Below are 27,788 nucleotides of genomic sequence, written 5' to 3'. Positions count from 1 at the left end.
GTGTTGCTGCATATGCAGCAGTAAATACCAGCACCTCCCTTTGGTGAGAGGTGTTTAGCTGGCTGAGGTGACCATGAGTCTTCCCACTGCTGCTCATACCCAATCCTGTGAATAATTCAGAATGTTTATTGCAGTCGCCTGTATCCCTGGATATAAAACTTACCTCTTTCTTTGCTCCTGTGTTTCCTTGCTCACCTGACTGTGCTTGTTGTTTCTTGCAGTGTGTGCTGGCACAGAGAACAAGCTGAGCTCCCTCTCTGACCTGGAGCAGCAGTACCGGGCCCTGCGCAAGTACTATGAGAACTGCGAGGTAGTTATGGGCAACCTGGAAATCACCAGCATCGAGCACAACAGAGACCTCTCCTTCCTGAGGGTAAGCAACCTCCTCTTTATTTCTTTCATCTTATGCATATAGAGGAGTAGCTGTGGATGCTAGGCTGGATTTATGAGCCTAATGGACCATTCAGCGTCTGGAGGAGGTCTGTGATAGTTCAAGGCTGTCCTACCCCCATGGAGCTGGGGTTGTGTGCTCTTGCAGTGTCTCACTTGAGAGAATTTACTGTTTTGTATAAATAATGTGCTTTTACCCTTTGGGTTTGAGGAGGAGTATTTTGTCATGTTCTGTGTGTTACCTGTTAAGATGTTAGCAACTACATTGAGTAGGAAGTGAATGCCCAATTAAAAGAATTTAAGCCCATTGCTATTTGGCATGCCAAAATTGATTATGTTGGAAAAAGTGTCCTAGTTGGTGGTGATCCAACACTCACAGGCTGGCATTGGAGGATGCTGCAGGCAATGTGACTGCAAGTATGGAAGAAACTTGGTGCCTAAGTATGAGGGCCACGGCAGGAAACATGGCTCATGGTGATGGGCTTACAGGCTGCACAGGTCATGCTCTCAAATAGAAGTCAGCCCGTGGCACAGATTTGGGTTGCGTGGAATCGCTCACATCTCATTCTGCAAAGCTCTCAGGTCACATTTTGAGATGTGTGTCTGTGTGTAAGTGCCATTTTCATAAGAAGCACGTAGGGGAGTGGAGGAGTTCCAGTCTAGCAGCAGGCAGCCCCACAGGTTGTATTACACCTAGGCACTTGCTTGCTGGCTCACGGGTGAGCCTGGTGCTCAGCTTCAGTTCACAGAAACCTGAACTTTCTGTAATGGGTTCTAACAACAGCAAAGCAGATTCTCTAACAGTGTGCTTAGCTGTGCTTCATGTTAAATTTGTTGGGGATTTCACAGGATTTCTGCTCTGTACATCGGCCTTTATTTGCTCAAAGTTGTTGAAAGATCTGCAAGCAGAATCCCACTACCAGATACACGTCTGGAGCGCAGTTTGGGGTGCTAATTGCACTCAGACTAACAGGTTGCCTGTTAATTTGAGCGACGAATGCCTCGGAAGTAAATGCTATCTGTGCATTTCACAGTTGTGACAGGTGGGGAAAACGCATATGTGCTTGTGCTCTGAAATAGATAGCCTTGGGGCAGCTGGACTAATGTTGCTCACTGCATAGATTTCATACGAGGGCAGGATCCCTGAACTGCTTCAGGCATCACTGGGGGTCCAGAAGCTCCCCAGAACCCCCAGTGGAGTCATTGTGCATGCTGCCAAATTCATTGCAGATAGTTTACCCGCTTCAGCTTCCCATCCTTCCTACTTTGACCAGGAATAGGTAGGGAAAGCAAATTAATCATCAATGAGGGAATCACTGTTCCTTGTGGAGAGCTGCCATAAGGAGAGTTAAACGTTAGCAGCAATGTGGCACTAAAATCAGCAAATGAGAGCAAGGAAAAAGGGTGCTGGGAATGAAAGATGGTGGTCTGGTCACGTTTGCTTCTTGGCGACAGTTACTATTGCTTTTTTTTGGTGTTATTGCTTGTTGTACCTGAGACTGCACTCTCACAGAAGTCCCAGCAAAGAGCAGAACTTGAAACAACACCCAGCAAACTAAAATTCTAGGTAATATATGATAAATGGTGGTCATTAAAATAGAAAACCAGAGGAGAACACGTTCTTAGTGAGGAGAATAAATAAATAAGATTTGGCATATTTACACCGATAATTCAACATTCATTAGTTAGGCAATATTACTTGTTTTATCGCTTGAAAAATGATTTGAATGGCCAAATGAAGGTGGCAGATGGGAGATAAGTAAATGAAAGGCCATTTGTCTCCTTGACTTCAATATGTTGAACTCATCCTGCACTGTGACGTTCTGCCAGTTTGCTCTCCTCAGTCTCCTGGAAAAATTTCCGACCTTACCTTCAAGCAGGCCATCAGTGGTTTGGGTTGTCTGTGTATCTGTCCAGTGAGCACAGTGGCACTGCATTCCCTTGGCTTTTTGAACATGCTCCATGTTCTTCCTAGCACTCCTGATTTGGTGTGGGCTGGGAGCATACGTCTGCTGTTTTGGTTTGGGGAGCAGGGTATCACCTGCTTGTGGGCAGCCAAACTGGGGAGAGGGGTCGTGGTGTGAGGTCCTCTTGTGGAGGCAGAGCTGAGATTTTTCTCCCTGTCTGGAATTTCCTAGTAGATCAGATACCTATTGTAGATCAGATACCTGTTGTAGATCAGATACCTATTGCAAATGACTGATTCCAGAAGCAGGACCCTGCTTTAGGCCACTTGGCAAAACTGACAGCTTGTTTTGTGGGCAGTTCTTACTTTTGTAATAGCATTTCTGTACTGAATGTTCTAAATGAAATACAAAACTAGTATACCACAAAACCATCTTCTATAGGCACTCCTCTTCAACACGTTTGGTAAACGACTCCTATCTCTGACCAACCCCCAGCCTTTCAGCAGTTCACAGTCAGAAGATTGTCTTCTTGTCCCTGGGTTTTATTTAACCAATTCAGATTATTTATTTTTGAAGACATGACTGAAGTTCTGCACCACGCACTGCAATAACTCTCCCAAACGATTGTGAAACTTATTTCTAAATGCAATCAATGGCCTTCAGAAATGAGCTACCACTGCTTTTTTAAATTCTTTCTTCATTTACCTTAGCAATGCTGCTGTAGTTCCCTGAACCAAGGCTGTTAGCACTGCCTGTTGTTTGCTGGGTATGAGCTATGTGGCAGGCAGCTTTATTGCTGCTGCAGTTTCTGCAAAAATGTGTAGCCCCTTCTTCTCTCTGTCAACATGCATAACTGTGTGCTCTGAGCCCATATTTATTATTTTCCTTACAGCGACACTAAAACTTTGAGGCAGGTGGAATGTGAAGACTGGAGTTTTCTATGGAGAATATAGTTTATTTTTGCTTCTGGTTGTGTTCAGTCTTGGAGGAAGACTGGTTCAGACAGAGCTCCTCTGAGGGAGGCTTCCAGCACAAGCTGGAGTTGTTGCACACCTCGCTGCCCATCAGCGTTCAGAGCTGCATCTGGTCAGAAAAATAAGTACTGTGTAGTTTTGAAAAGCTTTCTAGTCTCCTGCAACAAAACAGGTCTGTGCAGACCCTTCCAAAAGCTCTGGCTGCCTTGACAAGCAGGAGAGAGCCTGCAGGCTGAACCTACGTGCTGAGATGAGGAGCTCCATGACAGGAGTCCAGTTTGCTCAGCAGATCACCACAGGGAACAGCCCTGTGTCCTCTTCTGCAGTGAGATGAATTCCCAGCTGGCAGGCTTGGATGAGGGACAGGGAGGTCCCAAAAAGGAAGTGCTGTACAGTGGCTCTGTCTGTAGAAATTTTCTCCAGAAGTGCATTGTAGTCCATCCCTAGAAAGTATTAGAGGGGTATAGTTGCCCTGTGGCATCTCTCCTGCAGTGAGTTGCACCTGGACAGCCTCACCAGCTAGTATCATCTTTGGCTGGCAAGAGGCCTCCATGTAATACCAGACCTGGAAATCAAATATGCACACTTATTTATTTGTAATTGCCTTCCCAGCACCTTCCCATTAGAATACAAAGCATCAGAGCTGAGTGGAACAGTGTGCTGGGCAGGGCAGTGTGTGCCACACAAGCCACCTCTGTGGAAAGAGGACACCTCTGACCTTCTGCCTTTATCTGGCTGAGGCACACAAAAGCAATCAAGGCAGCTGCTGTGCTGGGTGGGTTACAAGAGGCCAGGGGCATGCCAGGCTGTGCTCCTGGCATGGACAAATTGTTTTACACTGGCTGGGATCCGCTGCCAACTGTGTTGGATGAACCTGAGATGTGTTTGAAGCAAGTTGGATCCCAAACTCAGAGGGTGGAGTGGGAGCAGAGGCCAGCTGCATGATGTATCTGTGGTACAGCTCTTCTCCTGGAGGATGGCTTTTTCTTTCCTTTCCCTTTGCTTCTGCAGAAGCTGTAGCTTAAAATAATCTTGACAGGGAGTATTGATTGCAACAGCTCGTGTTTGTGGGGTCATCCAGATCCATCCTGCATGCAGAAACGGGTGGTCAGATGGCAAGCCATGCTGCAACCATGCCTTGAGAACAGTGCAGTGCCATGATACAGTAAGAAGTGAAATGATGAAATAAAAGTGTGGTTCCAGCAACCTCAGGGCGGGGATCAGCATTTCCCCATCACCTCCAGAAGCACTGTGTTTTCCTGCTCTCCTCCCTCACTACTACCTGCCAGCAGTATTCACACTGTTTTGTACCTGTGGGGTGAGACAACACTTGCATGCAGCAAGCACCCGTGCTGAAGACCAATGTTACACACCGTGCAGTCCCTAACATCACCTCCTCCAGCACCATCCCAACCCCCCGACTCCCCAGGAGCCCTTTCCAGCAGCCCCCTTACCCAGAGCTGCCTGTGTGACCCCTGATCCCCCACCTGCTCCCTCCCTGCTCTCTTGCCAGGACAGCCCCATAGTGCCTGGCTGTTCGTGCTCCCTCCAGTGACAAATAACCCTGAAGCCATCGGCCGCAGCAGGAGGAGCACAGGGTTAAACAAATGCATTTGCTTTTGCTCCTAGCCCTGCAGCTCGGCATGCAGCTATTTCTGTCCAGCTCTTGCAGAGTGTTTTTTTAATGTTGTTTACAAACTCTGCAGCTCCATCTCTCACTCGGCTCATCTTTTTGCTGGTTCCCAAAGCCTGCTTTCCACTCTGTTTTTACACTCCTCCCATCTCTGTTCTTTTATTTTCATGGCTGCCCAGGGCATTGCAGCAGGCAGGATAACTGGGCCAGGAGGATTGCTTCTCTTGCATACACAGAGTCAACCTCCTGCACCTTCAGTAATGTGATAAACCCATCACTGCCATTCTGTCTTTCTGCCATCCTCTTTTTCCCACCGGCACTGCCAAACAGTCCCAGGGCTGCTCTGCAGTGCAGCTTTGGCTTGGCTTTGAGGCTCAAAGTGTAACTTAAAGACTGTGCAAGCTGGCACTCTTCTGTTTGAATTAAATTTTTAGCTTCTGCAAAGCAAACCTAGAAGAGAATTAATATACAATTAATCCTCAAGCTGGGTTTGCCAAGCCATAGCCAAATATATGTACGTTAACAATGTCCCCATTAATTCAGCAATTATTTTTGGTGACTTCGTATGTAAGACAGACTTTGAAATAACCACTTGTGTTTGTGAGAGGAGCAGCGTGCTGCATAAATGCCAGCTCCTGCTATGACCCAGGTCAGTTCAAGCAGCTGTGTGCCAGGCATCATCCAGCTCCCATCCAGCAGAGCTCGGGGTGGCAGGGATCCACCAGAGGGACTGATCCCAACTGAGGCTTGGTCTCCCACATTGCCAGCTTTGGGCAAGCACTTCCCTGCTCTCCAGCTGCCCCTGCCTTGGGGGAGAAGCCTTCAGTTTGGGAGAATGTCCTTCAGCTGTGTCACACGTGGAGATGAGAGGATGGCAGGTAGAGATTTGAAGTCCAGAGTAATTAAGAAGTCTCTTTAAGCTCTCTTTTAGCCTCTCCCTTTCAGCTCCCATTGTAACTGAAGGCACCCCACCTCCTGCCGCCCTGGAAGCCTGTCTGATTCATGTGCGTGGCAGTGATAGCAACTCTTGAGAGATAAAAGAAGTCTCACTTAAATTATTCACAGCAACCCAAACCCACACACATGCTCCACATCACCAATCCCTTTTCCTCCTGCCATCCTGTTCTCATGGCTGCAGCAAAGCCTCCTGTTTTCATGTGGGGTGGTGTGCCGGCACCCAGCGCTTTCCAGGTTCCTGAACCCCTCCTGATGCGGGGCAGAGATCTGGAGATCTGTCCTTCACACTGACCCTGATAACCCTTGCCAGCCCCTCCAGCATCTTGCAGAGGCCAGGCAGGTACGGGAGTGTTCTTGCAGGGATGTGTATCCGTAAGGTGTTTAGCAAAGCCAGCATCCCAGAACGCTGGGCCGGCACTGTAAAGGCACTGCTGGTGGGAGGAGAATGTTATTAAACATAGAACAGTGCAAACCTTCTTAATTAGGCAGTGTTTCTCTTAGAAGCTCTTCTGCCCTCCAGGCAAGTGAAATGAGTTATGCTTTCCCTTTCAACTACCTTATGCTCTTAATAATCTTCCTCTTGTAAATGTAAACCTTTCCCATACCTATGTGTTGGGAAATGCCAGCTTAATTGAAGCTGTGCTAAATCAAGCAAGGAAGTAAAGTTAAGCTAACCAACAACAACAACAAAAAAGTCTGGTTGCAAACACTTTAAAATTATAAATGGATTTATTAGGTTAGAAAGGAAAGGAGTGCTTTTCTTTGTACCACAGAAAGAGGGCTGTCTGCATTTGGTGCCAGTGGTGAGTGCAGTGAGTTCTGAGTCTAATCCTAACCCTAACTTGACACTGGAGGAACCTCTCCTGTTCTATACTGTTCCCTGGCAAACTCCAGTCAGGTGACTCTTAGGATTATTTCTTCTCCTCTTTGTCCAACCATTATCTCAAATCCTGCCACGGAGCAGAGAATGAAGCCAAGAGAGGGCCAGGTGAGGCATAGGTGGTTACAGAGATATCTAATTGTTGTGGAGTGATATGCATTCTGTGGAATGTGGAAGGATTCTGTGCTTTCCTTCAAGTATCTTTTTTGCTTTTTCCCAGCATTTAGGGAATGAATCGACAGTTTTTCCCCTAGCCCTCCCTCACTCGAATCCCATTTTACTGTGGAATAAAATGAAATTTAACAAACTGACTGTCAGAGAGCTGAATAATCTTGCATTGTAATACACCAACTCAGAGTCCTGGATCAATGGGCTTGAATTGCTGTTAAAAGCTATATGAAAGGGAAAGCAAAGTCTTTTGCTGTAAGCTGTGTCAAGGGGTGGAGGAGCAGAGGGATGGATGGAGGCTTAGCCAACAGTTTTTGTGCTAAACCAGATCAATTTTAAAGGTTTCCTCTGTAGCTGCCTGCCAGAGGGCTTTTATAGTTCGGAACCGTCAGCAGAATTGTGCAGATTGCAGCATTTAGCAGCATTAACTCTCCCCCCAGCCCTGATACTAGCACAGGAGGAGGTGGCCTTCCTGAACGTCCACCCATCCACCAGAGGTCCAAAAGCCATGTCCTTGCGGCTGCCACTCCACTGTGCAGGGCTTGCCAGGGCCTTCATGGAGCTTGTAAACAGGTGTTTCTGGAGTGTCCCCAGCACCAAACATCATCGCAGGTCCAGCTGGGAGGTCTTGGCTAAAGCCATGGGGATCCAATGAGAGCAGTACCTGTTTGGGTGGTTGAGTACAAGCATTCATTTTGACTTCTTTTTGATTACTGTTTACAAGGGAAAATAGCGATATGACAAGGGGGAATGATTTAAAACTGAGGCAGGGGAGGTTTAGGTTGGATATTAGGAAGAAGTTTTTCACGCAGAGGCTGGTGATGCAGTGGAACAGGTTGCCCAAGGAGGTTGTGGATGCCCCATCCCTGGAGGCATTCAAGGCCAGGCTGGATGTGGCTCTGGGCAGCCTGGTCTGCTGGTTGGTGATTCTGCACGTAGCAGGGGGTTGGAACTGGATGATCGCTGTGGTCCTTTTCAAGCCAGGCCATTCTATGTCTCTTGCGCTTGTGTTTGAAGTCAGGTAGGAGGCTAATAATGTCCATGTTCTATATTGAATAGTGTGTAGTGTTCCTTTTTCCCCTTTTGTGGTGATTAGTCTTGCCAGAGAGGAGGAATGATATGCTTTGTGGTACTACCTGAGTGTAATGAACTTGAAAATGTCGAAAGGAGGGTGGAAATACCGCATTAGTTTTGAAGAAACCTGCACTTTTCTGTGTGGGGAAAATAAGTGATAACTTAATGTTGCCTACTGGAAGGAGAGGTTACATCAAGAATGCATTCTGTATCAGAGCCTTTGCTCATGCTTCGAGAAAACAACCTTGAGGAGCCTAAACTGGAGACAGGAGACCCTCAAAGTAAATGCCATTCCGTCTGAATAGGATGCAAAGGATGCAGCTGAATGGCCTACCAGTTTAAATGGTGGCAGGATCTCATTCTGATTTCTGATATTTTGGGACTGATTCAGACCTCAGGTGCCAACAAAGGAGTTGTGAAACACTATAAAGAGTTTGATAAATCCAAGTGATCTTTAACCATCAGCAAGGAAACCCATCTCAGCACATAGCTGATGGCAGGCAGATTGCTCCCTCCAGATTGGAAAGCCTATTGCTTTAAACCCTTTCCATACCTTACTAATTTGTGCATAGAAAGGATTTGGAAAGGGGGCTTTTGTAAACAGCTGCCAGCCCCTGCATCTGTGGTGTCCTCTGCAAAATGGACAGGGGGCAGTGAGAGGGACAGGGAGGCACATGTGTAGTACTCGCCTCAGGAATAATAGTGGCCGTTCATCCTTCAAGAACACTGAGCAGAGTGAAAGCCTGAGAAAGGAAAATCTATAATGAATATCAAGGAATTAATGGCTGTCTCTGCAAAACTGCAAAATACCCTCTTCAGGAAGCAGATGATGTTGCTGGATTCCTTTCAATCCCGCTGAGTGATCAGCTAGAAAATGTATCTGCTGTAAAGAACTGCCTTGCTTTGATAAGGATGTGGAAAACATGACCTAATAGGTCTTAGGTTAAAAAAAAACCACATTTTTTTAAATTTCTCAGGAGAGGAGGGGATTTTTAAGTAAAAGAGAAGACTGTGTGTTCTCGGGATGGTTGCAACCACAGGGACTTTCAAGCGCTTTGGAAAAGGCTCTTGTAGTTAAAAGTACAGGAGGTGATGAAGGAGAAAGCAAAGCCTGCAAGCCCCCATCTGCCTTTTATTTCCGTCCCTTTCACTTGGTGTTCTTGTGGGCAGGTGAAGTACCGTCTCAAAAACAGGCAGACCTCTGTGGCACAACCCAGCCTGCCATGGGTGGCCCTGGTGTCAGTGTGGCTGGAGCTGAAGCAGCATTGCCCAGTGGTGACGCTGGGTGCTGAACTGCTCCCTTGTCAGCTCATCAGCTCGGTGCCAAAACAGACATTTGATCTCAGCAGAACAGCCAGTTTTAAACTGCAGATTATCCACCACTTCATCTCTTCACATAGCTGTGGAGTTGATTTGTTTCAAGCTATAGATCAATTATACCCCAAAACCAGCGCTCAGTTCGCTCGTAGCATGTAAAATGAAGACAAAACCGTTCCAGGCACAACCAATAGATCTTCCTTTACAGCTCCTCCATCCCTGAGCATCAATATCCATCACTGGGCAGTGAGTGTTCATTCCTTCCTCCAGCCCATCATGCTCATTTCATTAGGATACAATGAATTATTTTAACAGAACAATTTATGTATAAGAATGAAATGTGGTTAAAAGGCCATTTATGTCTTGGGTTGCCTGTAAGTGTCCTGCATTGGATGACACCAAAATCACTCACACTGATCAAATACAAAATCAAACACTTATGATCAGAGCTCATCAGGAAGTGATGTTTGTCATGGATGAGGCAATTCTGTCATACCAACATGTGTTCACTCTGCTTTTTTCTTGATGGCATTATGGCCAGTATTCTCCCCTTGTAGCCCCCCTATAAAGCTCTTTGGGATTTTGGATGGTGTGAGGGAACACCTGACAGCAGTGCAGGAGGAGCACTTTTCTCTTAATTAGGAGAAGTCTTAATTAAGTAGAAAAACCTCTTTTATTCCTTCCGAAGAGGTAGCCCACCCATTGGGCTTGGCCCCTCACTTGGAAAATTGATCCAGCTGGGTTAGGCTGACCAAACAGCAGATTCCCAGAATGCTGAATTAATGCCATTGCTACACGTGCTCCTACTAGGCCAGCTAACATTTCTGTGGATAGGTCTGGAAGATACAAATCTGTACTCACATGGGTATGTGTGCATCTCCTGCAGCATCCCTGCAGTGTCATGCCTTGGGATCAGCTCAGCGTGTGTTGGACGAGCAGTGCAGGGCTGAGTGCAGCTGCCTGCAAGTATTTGAGATGTAAATGTCAGGTAAATAATTAAAACAGGTTTTCTTTTGTTTTGACTTGTAACACTGTTGCTTGACCAAAATGTGTTGCTTTCCAGTCGCTTTCTATTTAATGGAAGAGGTAACTACTGTCTGCATGCTAACGGGTTCTAACAGTGATGCAGTGCATCGTGTGCTGATGTGCATCACAGAGCTTTCTAGTCTATATCAATAGTGTTCACACACTCTCTGTGACTTCAGCGTGAAAATAAATAATTTGGCTTGCAATTCTCCACCTTGCATAAAATTTCATCGTTCTCCAGACGTGCCTCCAATTTGAGGTGTAATGTCATTTTTTGTTTCCTTTTGAAGTTCGAATAGTTTTGCTGTTCTGCTGTACCTAAAGTATTGGGTTGGAGCTCTGACCTCTGTGGGGAAATTACCCAACATCTTCTTACGTCTGTTAAGAGCTGAGGTTTTGCTAGGTGAAGCCACTGGCAACTCTGCAGTGACTGCTGTCTGTAGCATTTGTGAGGAGCCCAAAATCAACAGCTGCTTAAGCAATAGGGTTTTTTCTGCCACGAAATTTTAATGCTGCATCACTCTATGAAGCCATAGCTGATGCAAATATTTGTCAGGTCTGCTGCAAATAGTGTCCACTGGATGTTAATTTGCGAGAACCTTTAATCCCGTTGTGCTGGGTTGGCGTGAACTTCCCAGAAGCAAAATAAGGAGATTTCATCTTGGGTTTCAGCAAAGACTTGTTCCCTCAGTGTCTTCAGCTCCACCAGATACATCTCCCAGTGCCCTTCTTCGGTTCTCAGATCCAAAAGGCCTTCTGTGTGTCAGGGCTTTCAAGAGGCAGGGATTTTTCCTAGCCCTCATTTAACTGCCAGCTAATGGGCTGCCATCTCATCTAGTGCAAGGTTTTGTTTTTATTGTGTCTTTTTTAATTGAGCTAAATGCATCTTCTGCCTCCGTGCTGCATTTGATCTCTGCTGGATAGAGCAAATCTTTGCAGCATGTAACATCACATGTTTCTCTGATGGCTTTCGTCTCCCATATGCTCTGGTTCAGTAACAGTTTTGGCTGATCACTGTGACAGTAAAACACCTTTTTATTTAACCTACAGCTTTCTGGAAACTTGTCTTTGGGCATAATCAACATAACCTTCAGCTCTTCTTTGAAACCCTGAATCTAAAAGGCAGGAATGTCAGAAAAGCTTTGTGGCTTGCAGGAGACTTCAGCAGGTCTGGCAGATGAAAGCAGAGAAGGAAACCATCACAAACACACCAGAACCACACTCATCAGGCTGGCTGCTGGCTGTGGAACCCCTGCGCTGGGAAGGACAGGCTGCCCAGAGGAAATCCCACAGGGAAGAAGTCAAAGGCAAAATGGTGTGAGCGGCTCTGCACTGGAGGTGTTCTATAAGTCTTAGTGAGCACCGCCCTTAGTTGCTGTTCACTGACAGAAACTGCCCTGTGCTGAAAGGCCTTTTGGACTTGGAAGCTGTTGGTTTATTATTAGAAGAGTAGTGATGTTGTTATTTTTAAGAAGAAGAGAGAAAACAAGAATAAATTACAGCAAAATGTCAGCAACTGCTGAAAATAGAGAAGTAGCAACAGGGGCTCTTTGGTGTTTTTGCAGCCAGGCAAGCACAGGCAGCAGGAATAGTGCCAGCATATGAATTCCATCAGCTCAACTCATTATCTTCACCTGTTTTTAAATATTTCAAGTTTAATTTTTAATTTTGGATGACACTGGGTAACAAGAATCAAAATATGAAAATTCATGTTAAAATACCTGTTGGAAAAAGCATACATCGATAATGTAAGTGGCTTGGGACTGAATGGCCACGGTCTTCCAAGAAATCTTTTCCATTTCTCATGTCTGGACAAGATTTATTAAACAGCCCTCTAAAAGGATTGTTCCTTTTCCCTCCTTTTATTATTGGTGGGAGCCAATTTGAGGCTCTTTCCGTTGCGTAAAGGGCCAGTGTCCCCAGTGATTGATGAGCCCAGTGGAAAGGGATTTGAATTTTACAAGCCTGTGCTGCTTGGACTAATACTACCAGAAGGGAAAAAAAAAAAAAAAAAAAAAAAAAAGGCTGTTATTCACATTTCAACTTCATTGCCTATTATTTCCGAGCTTCAGTTTTCCGTTGCTTCTCCACCCCTCCTTTTGGTCATCTCCTTGATTTTCTGTCTTGCTTTGCAGGGCGAGGATAGAGAAAGTGAAATGCACATGGTGCAAGTGGTGAAGGTGGCTGTTGGAGAAAGAGCTGCCAGCTGTTTGTGGGCAGTGGTGACTTTTGTTCTTTTATTTTATTGTTCTAATGATGACAACTAATAGAAATTTGTTCTTGATACACTTCCTTAGAGCTCTGCTCTATTCGGGGAGGGTAAACTGAGTGTAAACACCAACAAGGGAGGTGGTGGAGTCAACAGCCCTGGAGGTGTTCAGGAAGAGGGTATATATGGCACTGACGGACATTGTGTAGGGGACGTGGTGGTGATGATGAGTTGGAGTTGGACTAGGTGGTCTTAGAGGTCTTTTCCAACCTAAATGACTCTATGATTCTATCCTAAGGCTGGTAGGAGAGCAGTAGGACAGGTAAGGCGTACGTGCTAGTTTCCCAACTACAGCTGTAATCCTGTATGTTGGGGCTGTCAGTGCAAAACTGTTTTGCTGTCTTCCGGAGAGCATTTACTGGATCTCTCCATGGCTTGATTGTGATGATGGCCAAACACAGACTTTTCTCCCAGGGATCCCAGCAAATTGGGTATCTCACTGCTTCTCACACAGACCTGATCTTGCCAGTGCCTGGAGTCTGGGAGGAGTCTTTCAAGGCAGAATTTCCCATCTTATTCTCCTCTCGTACACACTAACTTATTTTACGTTCAGACCTCTGATCTTTCTCCTTTTCCTGGTGCCCAGCAGAGATTTTCATCCTGTAAATACCAGAAGGTGCCTAATCATCCTTGTCTCTAGGAGTCCTAATTTAATTCCTCTTGTTTTCATTAGGGGGTTTCCGCCTTACTGTTTTTTTTCCTAATCCTCCTCAGGAGACCTCTAAAACTTTTCCACTGGAGCAATGGCAAATTTAAACCAGAAGGTTGTTTTTCTTAAGCACCTCTTGAGGATCCACTGATGCAGGCTGAAACAGAGACATGCTATACATACAGCAAACGGGTATTCAAGTGAGTGAATTGAATGCTAAAAGTCAAATGAATTATTCCCTTTTAGCTTTAACTCTGAGCTCTTCCTGCACACTCAGAGCCTCAGGGAACTGTCCTCCCTTGGGGCTGCCAGCTGAAAATGATAGGGAAAAATGGTAATGCATGATGTTGTGTAAAATTGTCAAAAGAGAAACCATGTAGTGACATCAGTCATCTGCATGATGGAGATGGGAAGGGAGGATTTGTGACCATGAGAAGTTGACTTCTGGAAAAGCCAAAGTCTTACAAGTATTTGGCACCTCAGTGCAGTGGTCGTGATAGGTTTGAGCCAAGTGAAAGGGTTTCTATCGCACCAAAACAACAACAGAAATAAATGGGAAGATGTTATTTTGTGATAACTGCAAATTTTTGTTCAGCTGAAAGTGAAAAAAATATATATATTTTTTTAAGTAAGTAATTTTAGTAAATGGCAGAACAACGAGTCTTTTGATTTTGTTGAGTGCATTTTTCCTTCCCCTCCAGCTGGAGCTCTTTGCCACGTTCAAGATTAATATTTGATTTGCTTCGGTCAACCAAAAATTGGTCTTTTCCCCCTTTGCTGATATGTTTATTCTTTGAGAACTTTCTCCAACCTAATAAGGATAGATTTTTCTCGTGGCATTTCATCAGATCTGCCTTCTCTTGGCCAGGTTGAGATTTGAAATGAAAACTCATAAAAATGCAGGTCAGTTCTTACTTTACTGAAAAGAGCTTTTGCCTCTGTAAGAAATATAATAAATGTAACAAAACGAAGATACACAGATGTGGTAATAAAATTAGTAAATTCGTGAATCATTGAATTTCATTGAAATTATTGTAAATTGTGCTGTTACGTTGTTTAATTATGTACAATTAGCACTGGAATTGCTAACGCCCTGCTGGAGCCTTTTCTCTTAGATTTACAATAGGTCATGGTAGAGTATTTTTCTCATTACTGTCATAGAAGCACTAATTGAACTGGATCCGATCTCCCACACTGACTAGTTTTCTCCATAGAAGAATAATTTATTTATGTACAAATAGTTCTTCTTTGCCATATTTAACTGGTGCCTGGAGCAGGCATAGAGGGGATGGCAGAATTTATAGTCTATTAAAGCATTTTCCATCAATTGTCATTTATAAAAACTCTTTTGGGCATATGAATCAGGAGGAAGATGAATGTAGTTTTGGTAAGTCTCGAAATACTTTTCTTCTGGCCTACAGCCAGCCAGCATGGGGAAGCCCTGGGGAGCTGTACAAAAGAAATCAGCAACACTCAATTTAGATAAACACATCGAGAATCCTTCTGCTTGCAGCCTAGGAAATGCAGTATTTGGCCTTTGCCTTCAGAAGGCTTTATGGCTTCTCTCAGAGAGCTGAGGAAGAGGTGGGAGTTGCTTTCAGAGATGAGCCTGTAGATGGGAGGATTTGTGGTGTCTGGTCCTTGCAAGTCTGATCTGATGCTGTCTGCTCACCCCTGCAGGAAAGGGGGTGAGAAGCAGTGAAATGGAAGAGCTCTTCGTTTATGTCCTACCTGAAATCTCAAAAATGCCAGAGCAGAAGCCAGTCCTCGCAAAGGCTGATGTGTACTGATCTCGTGGATCCAGGGCTGTTGGTTTCTTGAGCTTTTCCAAGCATTTGGGGTTTTCTTTGTGTCGATCATCCCAGCTAAACCCCTTCAATAATAAGGTACCAGCTCGTGCATGGGCAGGCAACCCTCTGTCATATTCAACCTTGAACCAGGTGGACTTTAGGTTTTAGACCAGACAAAACCACTTGAAGTCTTTCTCTGCCTATCGGTAGGCATAAACTCAGCACAGTTTTATGTGTGCGTGTCCGTGCCAATGGTCAGTGGATAGAGAGCACAGTGTCACTTCTGCAGGGCAGCAGGTCCCTTTGCATCCAGCTGGGGATGCCAGCTCCCTCCTTCCTCCCTAAGAGCTCAGTTTTTGCATCAAACAGAGCCCAGCACCAGGGGCTCCCACCAGAAGCTCCTGTAGTGCCTGTGGGGATGCCAGGGCCATCTCAGCAAACAATGCTGGACGTGGGCGAGTATATTCAAAACTGAGGAGTGTATTATTAAAGATTCCATTTTCCTCTCTGTATGTTTGGAGAACATTTGTCAAATCAATCAGAGAATTCATTAGGTAATTATTATTTTTTCATTATTTGCCTGAGGCTTGGCGCGTCTCCCCCATGCAAATACAGAAGCCACACAGTAAATGGGATCAGGAGCTGAAAACACCCATTTTGTTCCCTGTAGCGCAGAGGAGGAGCCCCCGAGCAGCCCTACAGTATGACAGCTAGCAGCAAAGTTACATTAGATAAGAAGTGACAGGATGCTGTCGTGTGTCATTTATTATCTGTGGCCATGACTGAGATTGCCTCTGCTGTGCACTGGTGGATGGCCAGAGAGTATTGGTGCCGCATTCAGGGCTGGGCTCTGTTTGTACCCCCTGCTTGCAGTGCCCTTCGCAGTGCTAATAAGAAAGCTTTTAGATGCTGTTTTTCTCTAGCTGACCCACCTGATCCGAAAAGCGCTAAGGCCACCAAACAAAAATATATATAACGTATAATTAATGCAATAATTGTCTAATTTTATTCCTCTTTCCATCAGAGCTGCTGTACACAGCATACATCTTAAATATGACTACGGTGCTGTTTCTGAAGACAACTGCTGCGGATGAGTTAGGAAGACCTCTGTAGGCTATTCCAGTTAAACATTTCCTTTGCAAAATAAATACAGGCTGTCTTGTGAATAAGAATGAGATTAGCTAAAGCCATTAATTAGTATGACTTTTTAAAAGGAAACTGTAAATGCAATAATTCACTGTGTGCGGCATCTTAATTTGCTGTGCTGTGAAATAGTGTCCTGTTTTTGTTGTACAAATCGTGGGAAGATTGAGGATGGATGGAAGGGGTTAAAAGGGAGTGAAACGCAACTTTTGGGAGACTGCAAGAAGAAGTGTGGAAACACAGAATTGCTTGGTTTATTCTCAGAGCTTTTGCCTTAAAGCTGGGAGCAATTTAACATTGATTTGAACATTTATTTTCCTGCTTTTTTTTTTTCTTTTTTTTTTTTTTTTTTTTTCCAGTGGCTTAATTTCTATTCCTTGTCTGGTGTGCCTGTTAATTTTGCATGCTATCACAAGCCTAATTCTTCTCTGTTTCAAATGAATATCATATAAATTAATTGCCATATGATTACCATGTAATTACATTGTGACTCATGACAGTTTAAACAAAGTATCATAGCTACATTTTAAGAAATGATAAATGTTTGACTAATGTGTCAGAAAAATGTAAATACGTTGTGATTATTGTGGCACTTTTACGCACATTAATTCTCTCTGCAGTTTCTGTAAGCTGTCAGTCATCCCGTGGTAGAGAGCAGGCAATCCACACACCTAAATTTATCTATGTTTAGGTGATGTTTAGCATTTGGGAAGCTTTTTGCACGGCATCCAGCAGCTCGAGTCACGCAGTGGGATCCTGCCTGCTGCTCTGGAGACCTGTATCTTCCCAGTAAGCTTCTTATTTAAGGAGTTTATCCTATTACACAGTGCCAGCTACCTTTGCAGTATTTCACAGCACATGCACAATTTTACTGCAGCTCAGCAGCGGGGGCCATCACTGAGTTCTTTTTGTCTGAGGGTTTCACTGGCCTCGCTTGTCGTACGGAGAGCATCTCTGCAGCCCATGGCCTCACTGCTGGCCACGGGGCTGAGCAGGGGTCACTGTGAGCTGTGGTCCAGCAGCCAAGCATCCCTCCAAACACCAGCCAGTAGGAATGGGACATGCTCTGTGCTCAGTGAGGGAAGTTTTACTTTCAGTTGAGCATTAGAACTGTTTTCATGATGCTAATCTCTTTGGTGTTTAATGGTGTCTCATGGTCAGCTGTGCAGCGTCACTCTTTGATTTGTAAAAACTCTTTTTAGACCTGAACTGCTTAAAATAATATCTCAAGTTTAGATGGCTCTGAGCTCTGTAAAGGTATGAGGGAAACCCATCAGCCATGCCAAGGTAGCTCCTGAAAGCCAGCTAATGGATGTTTGGTTTCAGTTATGAGGAGCGTCACCCGCTGATCTTCTCTTATCTCTCACAGTGAAGTGTCCTTAGCAAGCCAGCAAGATTAGGAGAGAGCACTTGGCTGTTTTCCGCTTGCTTCTGCACTCATATGTCAGCACTGTGCAATAAGGCAGGGTAAAACCTGGTTATGGTTATCTGCAGGCCAGTGGCAATGCTGGAGTGTCTGCGTGGGCACAGCTCTTCCCAGCTCTGGGGAAGCTGTCTGCAATCTGTAGCCCCAGGAACAAAGAAATCAAATCACCCCCGTATGGGGAGGTGTGAACTTCTTGAGGCTATGCAGAGATTGTTTAATACTAGGAGTGCAGGACGTGGATGCTTTCTTTGCAATTCCTTCTCAGGACGTGGATGCTTTCTTTGCAATTCCTTCTGAGGATGTGGATGCTTTCTTTGCAATTCCTTCGTTCTCTCCCTTAGGTAACTGAGAAAACAGGGAAGAGAATATATTGAAAGACTTGGCTAATGTATTGTGTGACATTGGAAATTGCTTTAATAATGAAAGGCATCATTGGAGCAATTAGGGAGGGAGGGTGGAAGGGCTGTGTGTATGTATATAATGCACACTTAGCCCTTAAAAAAGCAATCAGGGAGTTAAAGAGAGAAATGTGCATTTTCTTGACTTGAAAACTCTGGTCTGATGTCTTTTTCTTTGACCCAAACCAGGTTGTTTTTGCCCTCACAACTTTAATTTGTGCTAAGATTGCTAATTCTCCTCTATCTTACTCTATATTCCATTTAGTTGTCCCCTTTTCTCCTCCTTTCCATCACCAGAGCAGTGTCACACTGCACTGAGGTGGTCCGATCTCTACACTAGGATCCCATATACTTTCCAGTGTTGGGATAGCACAGCTCAGATGTCAGGATTACTGGTACAGGGGAAGTCAGAGGGCAGAGGCTTGGCTACAACCACTTAGCCCCAGCTTTCTGCAGTGCTACTTTGCAGGTTCATAGGAGAGGACAGAATATCCTGAGTTGAAAGAGTCCTGTAAGGATCATTAAGTCCAACTGCTGGTTCTGCAGGGTGACTTAGATCATCTCTTCTGTAGGATAGGTAATAGGGAAAAGCTGTATTTTCCATATGGTGATGCATTGCCCTTTCTCAGCCACCATTGCCATGTAGAAGTCTGTATACTCAAATATATTTTTAGGATGTACAGCAGTAGAGATGACGATTTGCAAACAGTTGCCAAAAGTCCCTGATGAATGTGGTGCTCAGCTTCTTAGGGGTTGATGTTCAGAGCCTTGTGTTGTGCCTGTGGCATAAACAGCACTACAGAGGGAGTACTTGTGAGCTTACAGAGTAGCTGTGTGGATGCTGCTGGTAGCAGCTTAGCCATCATGTCCCTACCAAAGCACCATCTTGGTGAAACCTCGCTCAGAAAACACTGAGCTTGCCTAGGTGACATCTTGTGCAGAAACTTGGCAATATGGGCCTGGCGTGTTGTGCCAGTTCGAACTGCAAACAGGTTTTTTGATCTCCAACAAAAGGAAATGCTGGTTTTCAGCCAGGTCTGTTCACATGGCATTGGATGAATATAGTAGGACTAACATGAAGCCGAATGATGTTAAAGAACAAGAGAAGACTGTAGCAGTTAACTCAGTAAGACGTGCTGGGTAGCTGTCTTTAATGCTGCAATTAGCTGTCGTGAAGTATGCATCAGTATCATCATTACAAGAAGGGCACTGATGGAGAAGGCACCACTTCTGCTACATGGCTCACAGTGTGTTTCCTGTACTTCGTGATGCAGGGCACTCTCAGTTCTCCCTTTGTTTTCTACAGTTGGGTTTTCAATTTCAGGAACATGTTGGTATGTGCTGCCTGAGGACAGTTCTTTAGATAGCTGGGAGAGCTATGCATGAGCAGGTGTAAATGAAGATGCTGCATCAAGTAATATAGTCAAGTGCCTCATTTCAGATTGATGATGATGAATGAAACAAGAAGGGTTACGGAACAGAATAGACCTGGGAGTCGTCTTAACCACAAGAAAATACTTGACACAATAGATAAGTAGGGAATTAACAGTACCATGCTTACATCGAGTACGGTACTCTCTGTACGAGAGCTAGCTGTTGTGTAAACAGAGGGAACTGAAATTATACTGCTATTTGGCACAGTAGTACCTCGCCCAATGTGATGAATTATGGTGTAAACCAGCTATACCAGTACAGAAATGGCAGAGGATATGGGCAGCCCTGCTCTGGGCACAGTGCTGTAGTCCAGGCCCGCAGCCTCCCCCTGGGCAGCGTCTGGCTCACCGCTCCAGGCCCATTCCCTGCTGCTGCTGCTGGCATGAGGGCCATCTGCTGCTGCCTGCAGGAGGGACTGCTAGGATCGGGGGAGGTAATCGCCTTAGTTCCTCTTCCAAGCTTCACCCAGCAGTCGCTGCCCAGCCCGTGGGGCTCGGCTTTCCCTAATTACAGCAGCTCTTTCCCTGCGTTTATGCTTCCTCCTCGCAGTTGAGATGCACACGTGCCTTTTATTTCAGCACTGTGCCTCGCTCCGGCCACCAACCCTGTCGCTTTTACCATTCATCCCAACAGAAGGGCAGATTCATAGCCTCCTGTGGGTACTGTGCCAGCACGAAGGCGTGTTGCCATGCATGAGATAGGAAAGATGAGATTTGAAGTCACAGATTCATTAAGTCTGGGAAAGACTTCTAAAGATTATCTATTCTAACCCCAACCCATCCCCACCGTGCCCACTAAACCGTATCCCTGAGCACCACATCTCCCTGTTTCCTGAACATCTGTACTGTGCGAGTTCTTACCTGCTAAGCAGCTGCTCCCTTGGAGCAGACACCCCTCAAAGTAACCATGGTTGTTATTCCAGGGAGGCTGCAGTCACGCTGTATGTCTGCCAGCACCGTCAGTTTCTGCCCGTGTTTCCCTAAGTGTCGTATCAGGGGGTTAAGTAAACAGAGAGGCACCTATCAGCCTGCAATGGGTGTGTTTGAAGAGACCTTTCTTGAAACTACCACCAGGAGCAAAATCCACAGCTTTGTGAAATTCAGTGGAAAATTGGCTTCAAGGAGCATTAACTCAGGTTCTTGGTGAATGTCTTTCTTCTTTATTAAGAGGGGAAAAAAGAAGAAAAAAGAGCACCTCTAGATGCTCAAGTCACTTTTTTTATTTTCCCTATGCGTTTGAACTTGTCCACTACCTGGAGTATTTTACTATTTTATTTATTGCCACTGAAGCACAACTAGATCTAGGCTTAACGCTAGGCTCCAAATGGCTTTTGGAAGGTGATCAGATTTACAGTTATGACACCTGTGCGTGGCTCTCTCCCCCTTCATGCCTTACAGCTAAACCCAGCTCCCTCAAATGCGTGCTGTTGGAAATGCTTTATGGCATTTCACAGTCCCTATAAAGGCAAAGATCTCTATTTGTGCAGAGCCATGGGTGCAGTCTCAGTCTCCACCACCTTTCCCATTGCAGAACGAGATGCCAGTGAGACTTTTACCCCCATGGTGGCACAGAATAGTGACCAGCTCCACAGCAAGGCTTTGCTGTATAGTCCTTGGAGGTGTGGGAGAAGCAAAGATGTTTTCATCCGTTCCCAATTCAGTGTGGACAATAGCACAAGGAAGCACATCTTCCATCATTCCTTTGTATGCTTCCTTTTCAGATCCACTTGCAATGAGCTTTTTCAGTTTTTGCATCTGGTATATTATTTTGCTTTCATTTTTAAAGTGTTCTGCATACAACTAAATCCACACGAGGATGAGCAGTTTTCTCCTTTTTTTGTTTCTTTCCAAGGCAATAAGACATCTGGCTGCTGCTAGCGCATATTATCAAGTCGTATCCTTTTAACCCTCTTCATCATTTTATTTGTAAAGTGCTCCCCTGCTGAGATACCGGGGGCCATGTGCAAACAGTTTAAAACAACATCGAGAAATAAACAGTATGGGCAAAAATGATGAGATGCTTTTTAAAGCCAACAAGCTGCGAGTGCTGAAAAACAGGCGTGCAGTGGGAAGGGGGAGAGAGGCGGGATCAGTCCAGCAAAGTGGCAGAGGTTGAAGCTGACCCTCATTTCAAAAATTAAACATACAGTAGAGCTCTTCAGCTGTTAAGAGGAACCTGTGAATCTGTTTCTGTATGTGCAGTTTCCAGAGCAAAAGCTGAATCTGTACTCTTGTGCAGGAGTGGGACCCCAGCCCTCCTATGGGAAGGTTCAACTGGGGAGACCAGAAAAATGTTAGGGGTGGAGCTGTTCTCCTAGGTATGAGTAGCAGGGGTTGCTTGCATGAATGTCCTGGCTCCGCTGCCAGCTCCAAGCACTGGGGCAGTCCCTCTGGAAGCTCTGCTAAAGCCAAACTGCAGTAATAAAGCCTCGCAGGCAGAGGATGAGTGGGGATGGAGGCAAAATGAATGACCTGGCTGGTAATGCCTGTGCACCACAAATGGCAAATTGCTCTTTTTGGAAAGGCTGTGTCCAAAAGAAGCCCAAGATAACAGAACGTTGCCAAGATACTGAGCTTTTCATCCCAGCTCCAAAAAATGGACAACGAGAGAAGCAGTGCCGTGGTGCTCTTTGCCCATTGGGGATGCTTCTCTGTTATGAAGACACGAGACAGCTTTGGGCACCCAGACAGCAATGCCAGTCCGTGTCTCTCTTAGGCCAGGCATGGGCATGCTGTTTGTGATGTCCACTGTGAAGAATCCCGTGTGTAGTTTGGGCAAGGATGGGGTCTGAGTGATATCTCTGGGAACTGCTTCTTGAGCATCTTCTATAATGTTCCTGTGAACCAACGGAGCCCCTCTCCCAGTGGGGATACCCCACTGCTCGTTGTATTTGTGGGGTCAGTGTGGCTGTCAAAGGCTGTGACTGCTTCTTCCTTCCAGTTGTGGCTTTCCCAACTCTGCAGAAAATAAGAGGGTGATAAAACAAATAGCACATCCCTGATCTGTACAATTGGAAAACACTTCAAATGCAGGAGAATGGTCAATAAATGAAACTTCCACAAGTGCTCTTGTGTTGAAATGGCCGCGAGAACCGAGCTGTCAGTCCGTCTGTCTGCCTAACGCAGCCTGCACCGGGCACTGTGGGATGCATCAGCAGGAGAGGATAAATCCCGCTTATCAGGAGGATTCAGAGCTGGTTTTCCCTGCGTTTTCCCATCTGACAAAGCTGTTAGAGTCTCACACCTCACCCCCAAGTGTTAGGGCTACTGCAGGGAGCAGGTGAGCAAACTCAGACCCTTAAAGCGAGCAACATCACTTGTGTGGAAGGCTGGAGGGACAGCAGAGGAAGGGCAGGGGCAGAGGCCAGAAGGAGCCTGGGCAGAGGATGGGAATGCTAAGTAAATTAATGCTGCAAGGCTGGTGCAGGGATGGGAGCCTTTAGGAAATATCCAAACCCCCTTTCCTGTCACCTCCCCATCCTCTGGGTGTTTGTTCAGGCTCTGTACAGTCTGGGCAATCCTCTCTGGGACATGTTTAGTGAGGTCCCTCAGGGCTTTCTTGGTAGAGATGAACGTGAGCACATTTTGAGCACTTGAAGGGCAGGTGCCTGCAGCAAAGGAGGAATTTTTCCAAGTAACAGCAGGAGCACAAAGACAGGAAATTTGGGTTTGCTGTGGTAGACGGCATAAGGCTCAGTGGGTAGCTCGGAAATCAAGGAATTTAATCAACATAGTAAATGATAGATGTGGCTTTTAAGAGACTGTGTTCTCTTCAAATGGATACAAAAGGTTTCTGATAGTAAGCAAATATAAGGTGGGAAAGCTTGGTGGGGAGAAGCCTGGTGCTAGGCTGCTCCCACAGCTCCGGGGGTCAGGCGGCATTGCTGGGGGTTGTCCTGTTGTCATCAGAAATGTTTTGCCCATCTTTTTCTGTAATTAAATCAGGAGAACCATCTGATTACAAAGCGCTGATTGATGAGCAGCCCCATGGCAGGCACGTGTTGGGGAAAGGAGGCAGAATTCCCATGAGCAGCCTGGGGCTACTAACAGCAATGGCCCCAGTGTTCCCACAGAGATGGTGCTGTAGAAATATTACAGCCGTATTTAAATGGCTTTAGCCAGGAGGACGAGAGGGGAAAGGGTATATAATAACCCAAGAGTTGCTTGCACTGATTGAAAAGCAAATGAGCAATTTTCAGCCACAAAAATCAAGAGAGAGGACGAAGAAAAGGAGACCTACGAGGCAGGCTAATAATCAAGATAAGTGCCGGAGATAAAAAAGTCTAGCACAGCATTATCGTGTGCTGCAGAGTATTTGTAAGGAGATTTCCTGTGTGCTGCGAGAACCTGCCGGCACTGCTGTGTAGATTGAGTCAGGATCCTCAAGTAGTTACACAGAGCTTATTGCCAACATTTGTCTCCGGGATGTTACCAAAACCAGTGGAAAAAAATATTTCTGATTTTCTCCTTCGGGCGTAAAGTAACATAAATAACGTCATAAAAACCAAAATGGGTTCTTTTTTCTTTTTCCTTCTCATTAACGTAACTCCACGGTGTGGCTCTTAGTGTTCTGAAGGAGCAATTAATGATTCATTTGTTTTTTCACGCAAATATTTCCCTGTCGCTTTCCTACTCCAGGCGGCTTTTGGAAAAATAAAAGCGGCTTCAACTGGAGAGGAAAGAAGTTGAAAATATTTGGAAGAAATTGTCTTCTCCCCAAACCTTAACCACAGTACTCGCTTGGAATTTGAAATGAAATTGTGTGAATAAAGTGTATGAGGTCCTTTTTTAAAAACATAGAAGGAAAAAAACAGCCTCTGAAACAAGCCAGAGAAAAAGAAGATAATAGCTCTTGGAAAGCAACCTCTTGGCAAAGAGGAACAAGAGCAGTGGAATAATTTAATTGCTCATCAGCTAATTATACGGTATTATAATGTTAATGTGTCTTCATCATGACAATGTAATAGGTATAGATTGAAGCATATGAAAAAGAAAGTGTTGATGCAGTAATTATAACTAAGAGCGGAGCTGTTAGAGTAATTATAACGCTTCATCAGGTAATTAACGTATTGTTCAACTTGAGACGGAGAACAAAGAGTGAAGAAGTTAAATATTGAAGGACATGCCTTCCACGCTCTGGGGCTGCCTTCCCGCATTTGCTGCAGAGGGTGATACTCTGTATTGATACTGTTATTTTCCTATTTCCCTCTCCATGTTTTATCAAGCTGGGGGCCATGGCTGGGCTGCCTGCAGTGCCACAAGCCTCGTTTCCAGGCGATGATCCCATGGATCCCCCCAAAGTCCTCCTTGCACCGCAGGCAGTCACTAGGCTGGGACTACATTTACCACCCATCAAAGATCCCCTTTGGCTCTGTGAGAGCCTGTCTGCCATGGGTTCCTCCTCTCTGCACAGTGGTGAACACGGGGTGCTGAGCCCATGCCCTGCACCCTGCTCCTGCTTAACCCAAATGCTGGGGAAAGGAGATTCTGGCTTGGCTCTCGCTGTGAAGCTCCCAGGTGAGACATTGCACTTCCACTGGTCAGTACAGAAAGGACGTGGAGCTCTTGGAGCGGGTCCCGAAGAGGGCAATAAGATGATCAGAGGGCTGGAGCACCTCTCCTATGAGGAAAGGTTGAGGGAACGGGCATTGTTTAGCTTGGAGAAGAGAAGGCTCTGGGGAGACCTCATTGTGGCCTTCCAGTATTAGAAGGGAGTGTATAAACAGGAGGAGTACATCTGTTTATGAGGGTGGATATGATAGGACTAGGGGAACGGTCTTAAACTGAGACAGGGGAGGTTTAGGTTAGATATTAGGAGGAAGTTTTTCACTCAGAGGGAGGTGAGGCAATGGAACATGTTGCCCAAGGAGGTTGTGGATGCCCCATCCCTGGAGGCATTCAAGGCCAGGCTGGATGTGGCTCTGGGCAGCCTGGTCTGCTGGTTGGCAACCCTGCACATAGTAGGGGGGTTGAAACATTGTGGTTCTTTTCAACCCAGGCCATTCTATGGTTCTATGATTCTTCACAGTATACATATTTACCTTGGAAGAGCTTATTCCAATCTCAATGTGAAAATGTTGAGGTCAGTAATTTTGGTCAGGGGGTCTCCCACTCAACTCCAAACCCCAACTGTGACATGTGAAGGGAGAGGGATCACTGCTGGCAGGTGGGTTGGAGCCCTGCCTTTGGTGCAGCTGGGCACTGACACCATCTGCATGGCTCCTGCAGAGCTTGTGGAATCGTTGACAGCATCTTATCTTATTTATTTTTATTTTTAGCTTGACCTACCTTCTTCAACCTCAGGATGTTCTCCCCTGAAAATCAAGCCACCTCACGCTGATTGTCATCAGCCGCAGCAGAATTTCTGATGAAATTAGGGCAGCAGTGAGGCTGGTTTGGTCAGCTCATTTAGCGACCTGCTGATTTGCAAGGTCTTAAGAACTCATTTATGAACTTCTGAGCCCTGCTCATCCTGTTTATGAGCATTGTAGGCTTTACAGGCGTAATGCTGTCGTAGTGTACCCAGCTCAAAACACGAAGTGGTTGGTTTTGTAAGGTAAAATGATGTGATTTTAATGTGAATAATGTCACGCAGCAGAATGAAGTATGTTGTGCTTCTGGTGAAGGGCATGGAAATAGATTTGATAGAGTAAGTGTTAGAGAGGCATGGATGAACTGAGCTTCTGGGAGCTCAGCTCAGGAGCTGGAACCATCTACAGTGATGGCCAGTGTGCAGTACGTGCTAAGTGAAGGCTGTGATCCTATTCTGGTGTGTTTAAGTTACATAGGTGCAATAAAGAGAGGGCTGAAGGGACATGAGATTGCTGGCAAGGAAGGATGAAGCTCAAAAGACTTAAGAAATAAAAGGTCTGATGACTGAAAGGACAGAGATAGATTAAGGGTGCATGGAGTAAGTGCAGGTTAAAAGCAGGTATCAGAGGGCAGAGGCTCTCGAGCAAGCTGCTGCCTGGCAGGGAGCACATGCAGCCCTGGTGCAGTGTGGTGCTGTCTAACCAAGCCATCCTGCGTGGCTGAAGGTTGTTTCAGCTGCTCTTAAAAATGAATGAAAATCAGACACCCGTATCTTTTGGAAAAATTAGCCTTAAAATCAAGTGACACATATTGTATGCAACAAATTGTGGGTGAAAGGGAGATAAGCTGTTGCTTAAAAAGGATTTAAATATGCTTTAAATAATATTTCCTAGACTTGATATGCAAAAACCACATTCACTGAGCAGAATGACATATTCTTTTGGTTGGCTCTTTCCCTTTATACGTTGTAATTCTGGAACATTTGTTCCTTGTTGAATGCCTTTCTGTCTTGGAAGCATTGTGAGGTATTTCTACAAGTGCCTCAGTTGCAGACATGGAAAATGTGCTATTTTAACATCTGCTAGACTAGGCTTCAATGTGTAATAGTAATAGCACTCAGGATGAGCTGCTCTGAAGTAAACCAGGAGAGCTTAGCCTGTCAATGTGCACTAATAGCAGAGGCCAAAGGATGTCACCTCCTGTCTAGGCTGGTCCTGTGTTAAGCCAGAACAAACTTTGACTGTAGCTGAAGCTGTGCAGAGAGCCCAGGACTCAACAGCTCCTCCTCTCCCCAACAGTTGCACTGCTCTGGGCTCCAGCCATGGAGGGATTATATTTATTCCTTTAAAAGATAGGCTGTCATACCTGAGAATACTCTTGCCATCGTTTCAGCTGTAGGATCCTTACTTAAATCCTCTTCTGAATGCTTGAATTTTATGGTACCTTTGAGCAGTGAGACTGCAGCTAACTGGGCATTGGAATTAGTTTTTTTGTATCCATTTATCACGTTTAAATTGGGTGGCTTTCACATTCTTTCAGTAGCGGTTATGCGTTTGGAGAGAGCCTGAATGGAATTTGGCAATCCATCTCCTCCCCACCGCTTGGTTTAGTTTTATCATTACTCCTCTTCCTCTCAGCAGTCACCCCTTTGTTCTGGCCTTGTTCTGTCCAGCTGGGATCATGATGCTCCACACAGAACTGGACTCTCTAGACCAGAGTGTGTTCCATCACCTCTCTAGTATCTGCTCTGCCATTGTTCCTCCTAATAGCTGCCATGCTTTTCTGATTGCTGGGGTGCTCAAACCTGGGCTTGTGGCCTGTCTAACAGCCAGAAGTGCCCTGTTTGAATGTATTCAACTGCCCTTTGCAAGGGGGAACTGAAACCTAGGGCAGACACTGGAGCAGATACCAAGTCATGCCTTGTATTTCCTCTGTCCAGAACCTCACTGAGCAAGCTCTGCATGTGCTCATCTGCAGTACTGTCTTCCCCAAACAACCTAGGTGCTTTGCAAGGTGACATGGAATAGAGGATAGGTAGGTCC

The 27,788-nt window shown here is 45.5% G+C and overlaps 1 protein-coding gene across 8 annotated transcripts in view; it reads left to right on the top strand.

The window, feature by feature from the left end:
• The window catches only part of ERBB4 (erb-b2 receptor tyrosine kinase 4), a 515,280-nt gene that overhangs the window by 184,205 nt on the left and 303,287 nt on the right, over positions 1–27,788 (top strand). For all 8 annotated transcript variants that reach the window (XM_085228854.1, XM_085228852.1, XM_085228851.1 and 5 more), the window contains exon 2: positions 222–373. In XM_085228854.1, the coding sequence (XP_085084980.1) occupies positions 222–373 (152 nt within the window). The remainder of the gene's footprint in view (positions 1–221; positions 374–27,788) is intronic.

The sequence above is a fragment of the Meleagris gallopavo genome, chromosome 7 (assembly GCF_905368555.1).
Source record: "Meleagris gallopavo chromosome 7, MGAL_WU_HG_1.1, whole genome shotgun sequence".
NCBI classification, from domain to species: domain Eukaryota; kingdom Metazoa; phylum Chordata; class Aves; order Galliformes; family Phasianidae; genus Meleagris; species Meleagris gallopavo.
The sequence above is the reverse complement of the archived record's forward strand: the minus strand, read 5'-3'. Positions and strand labels throughout refer to the sequence as shown.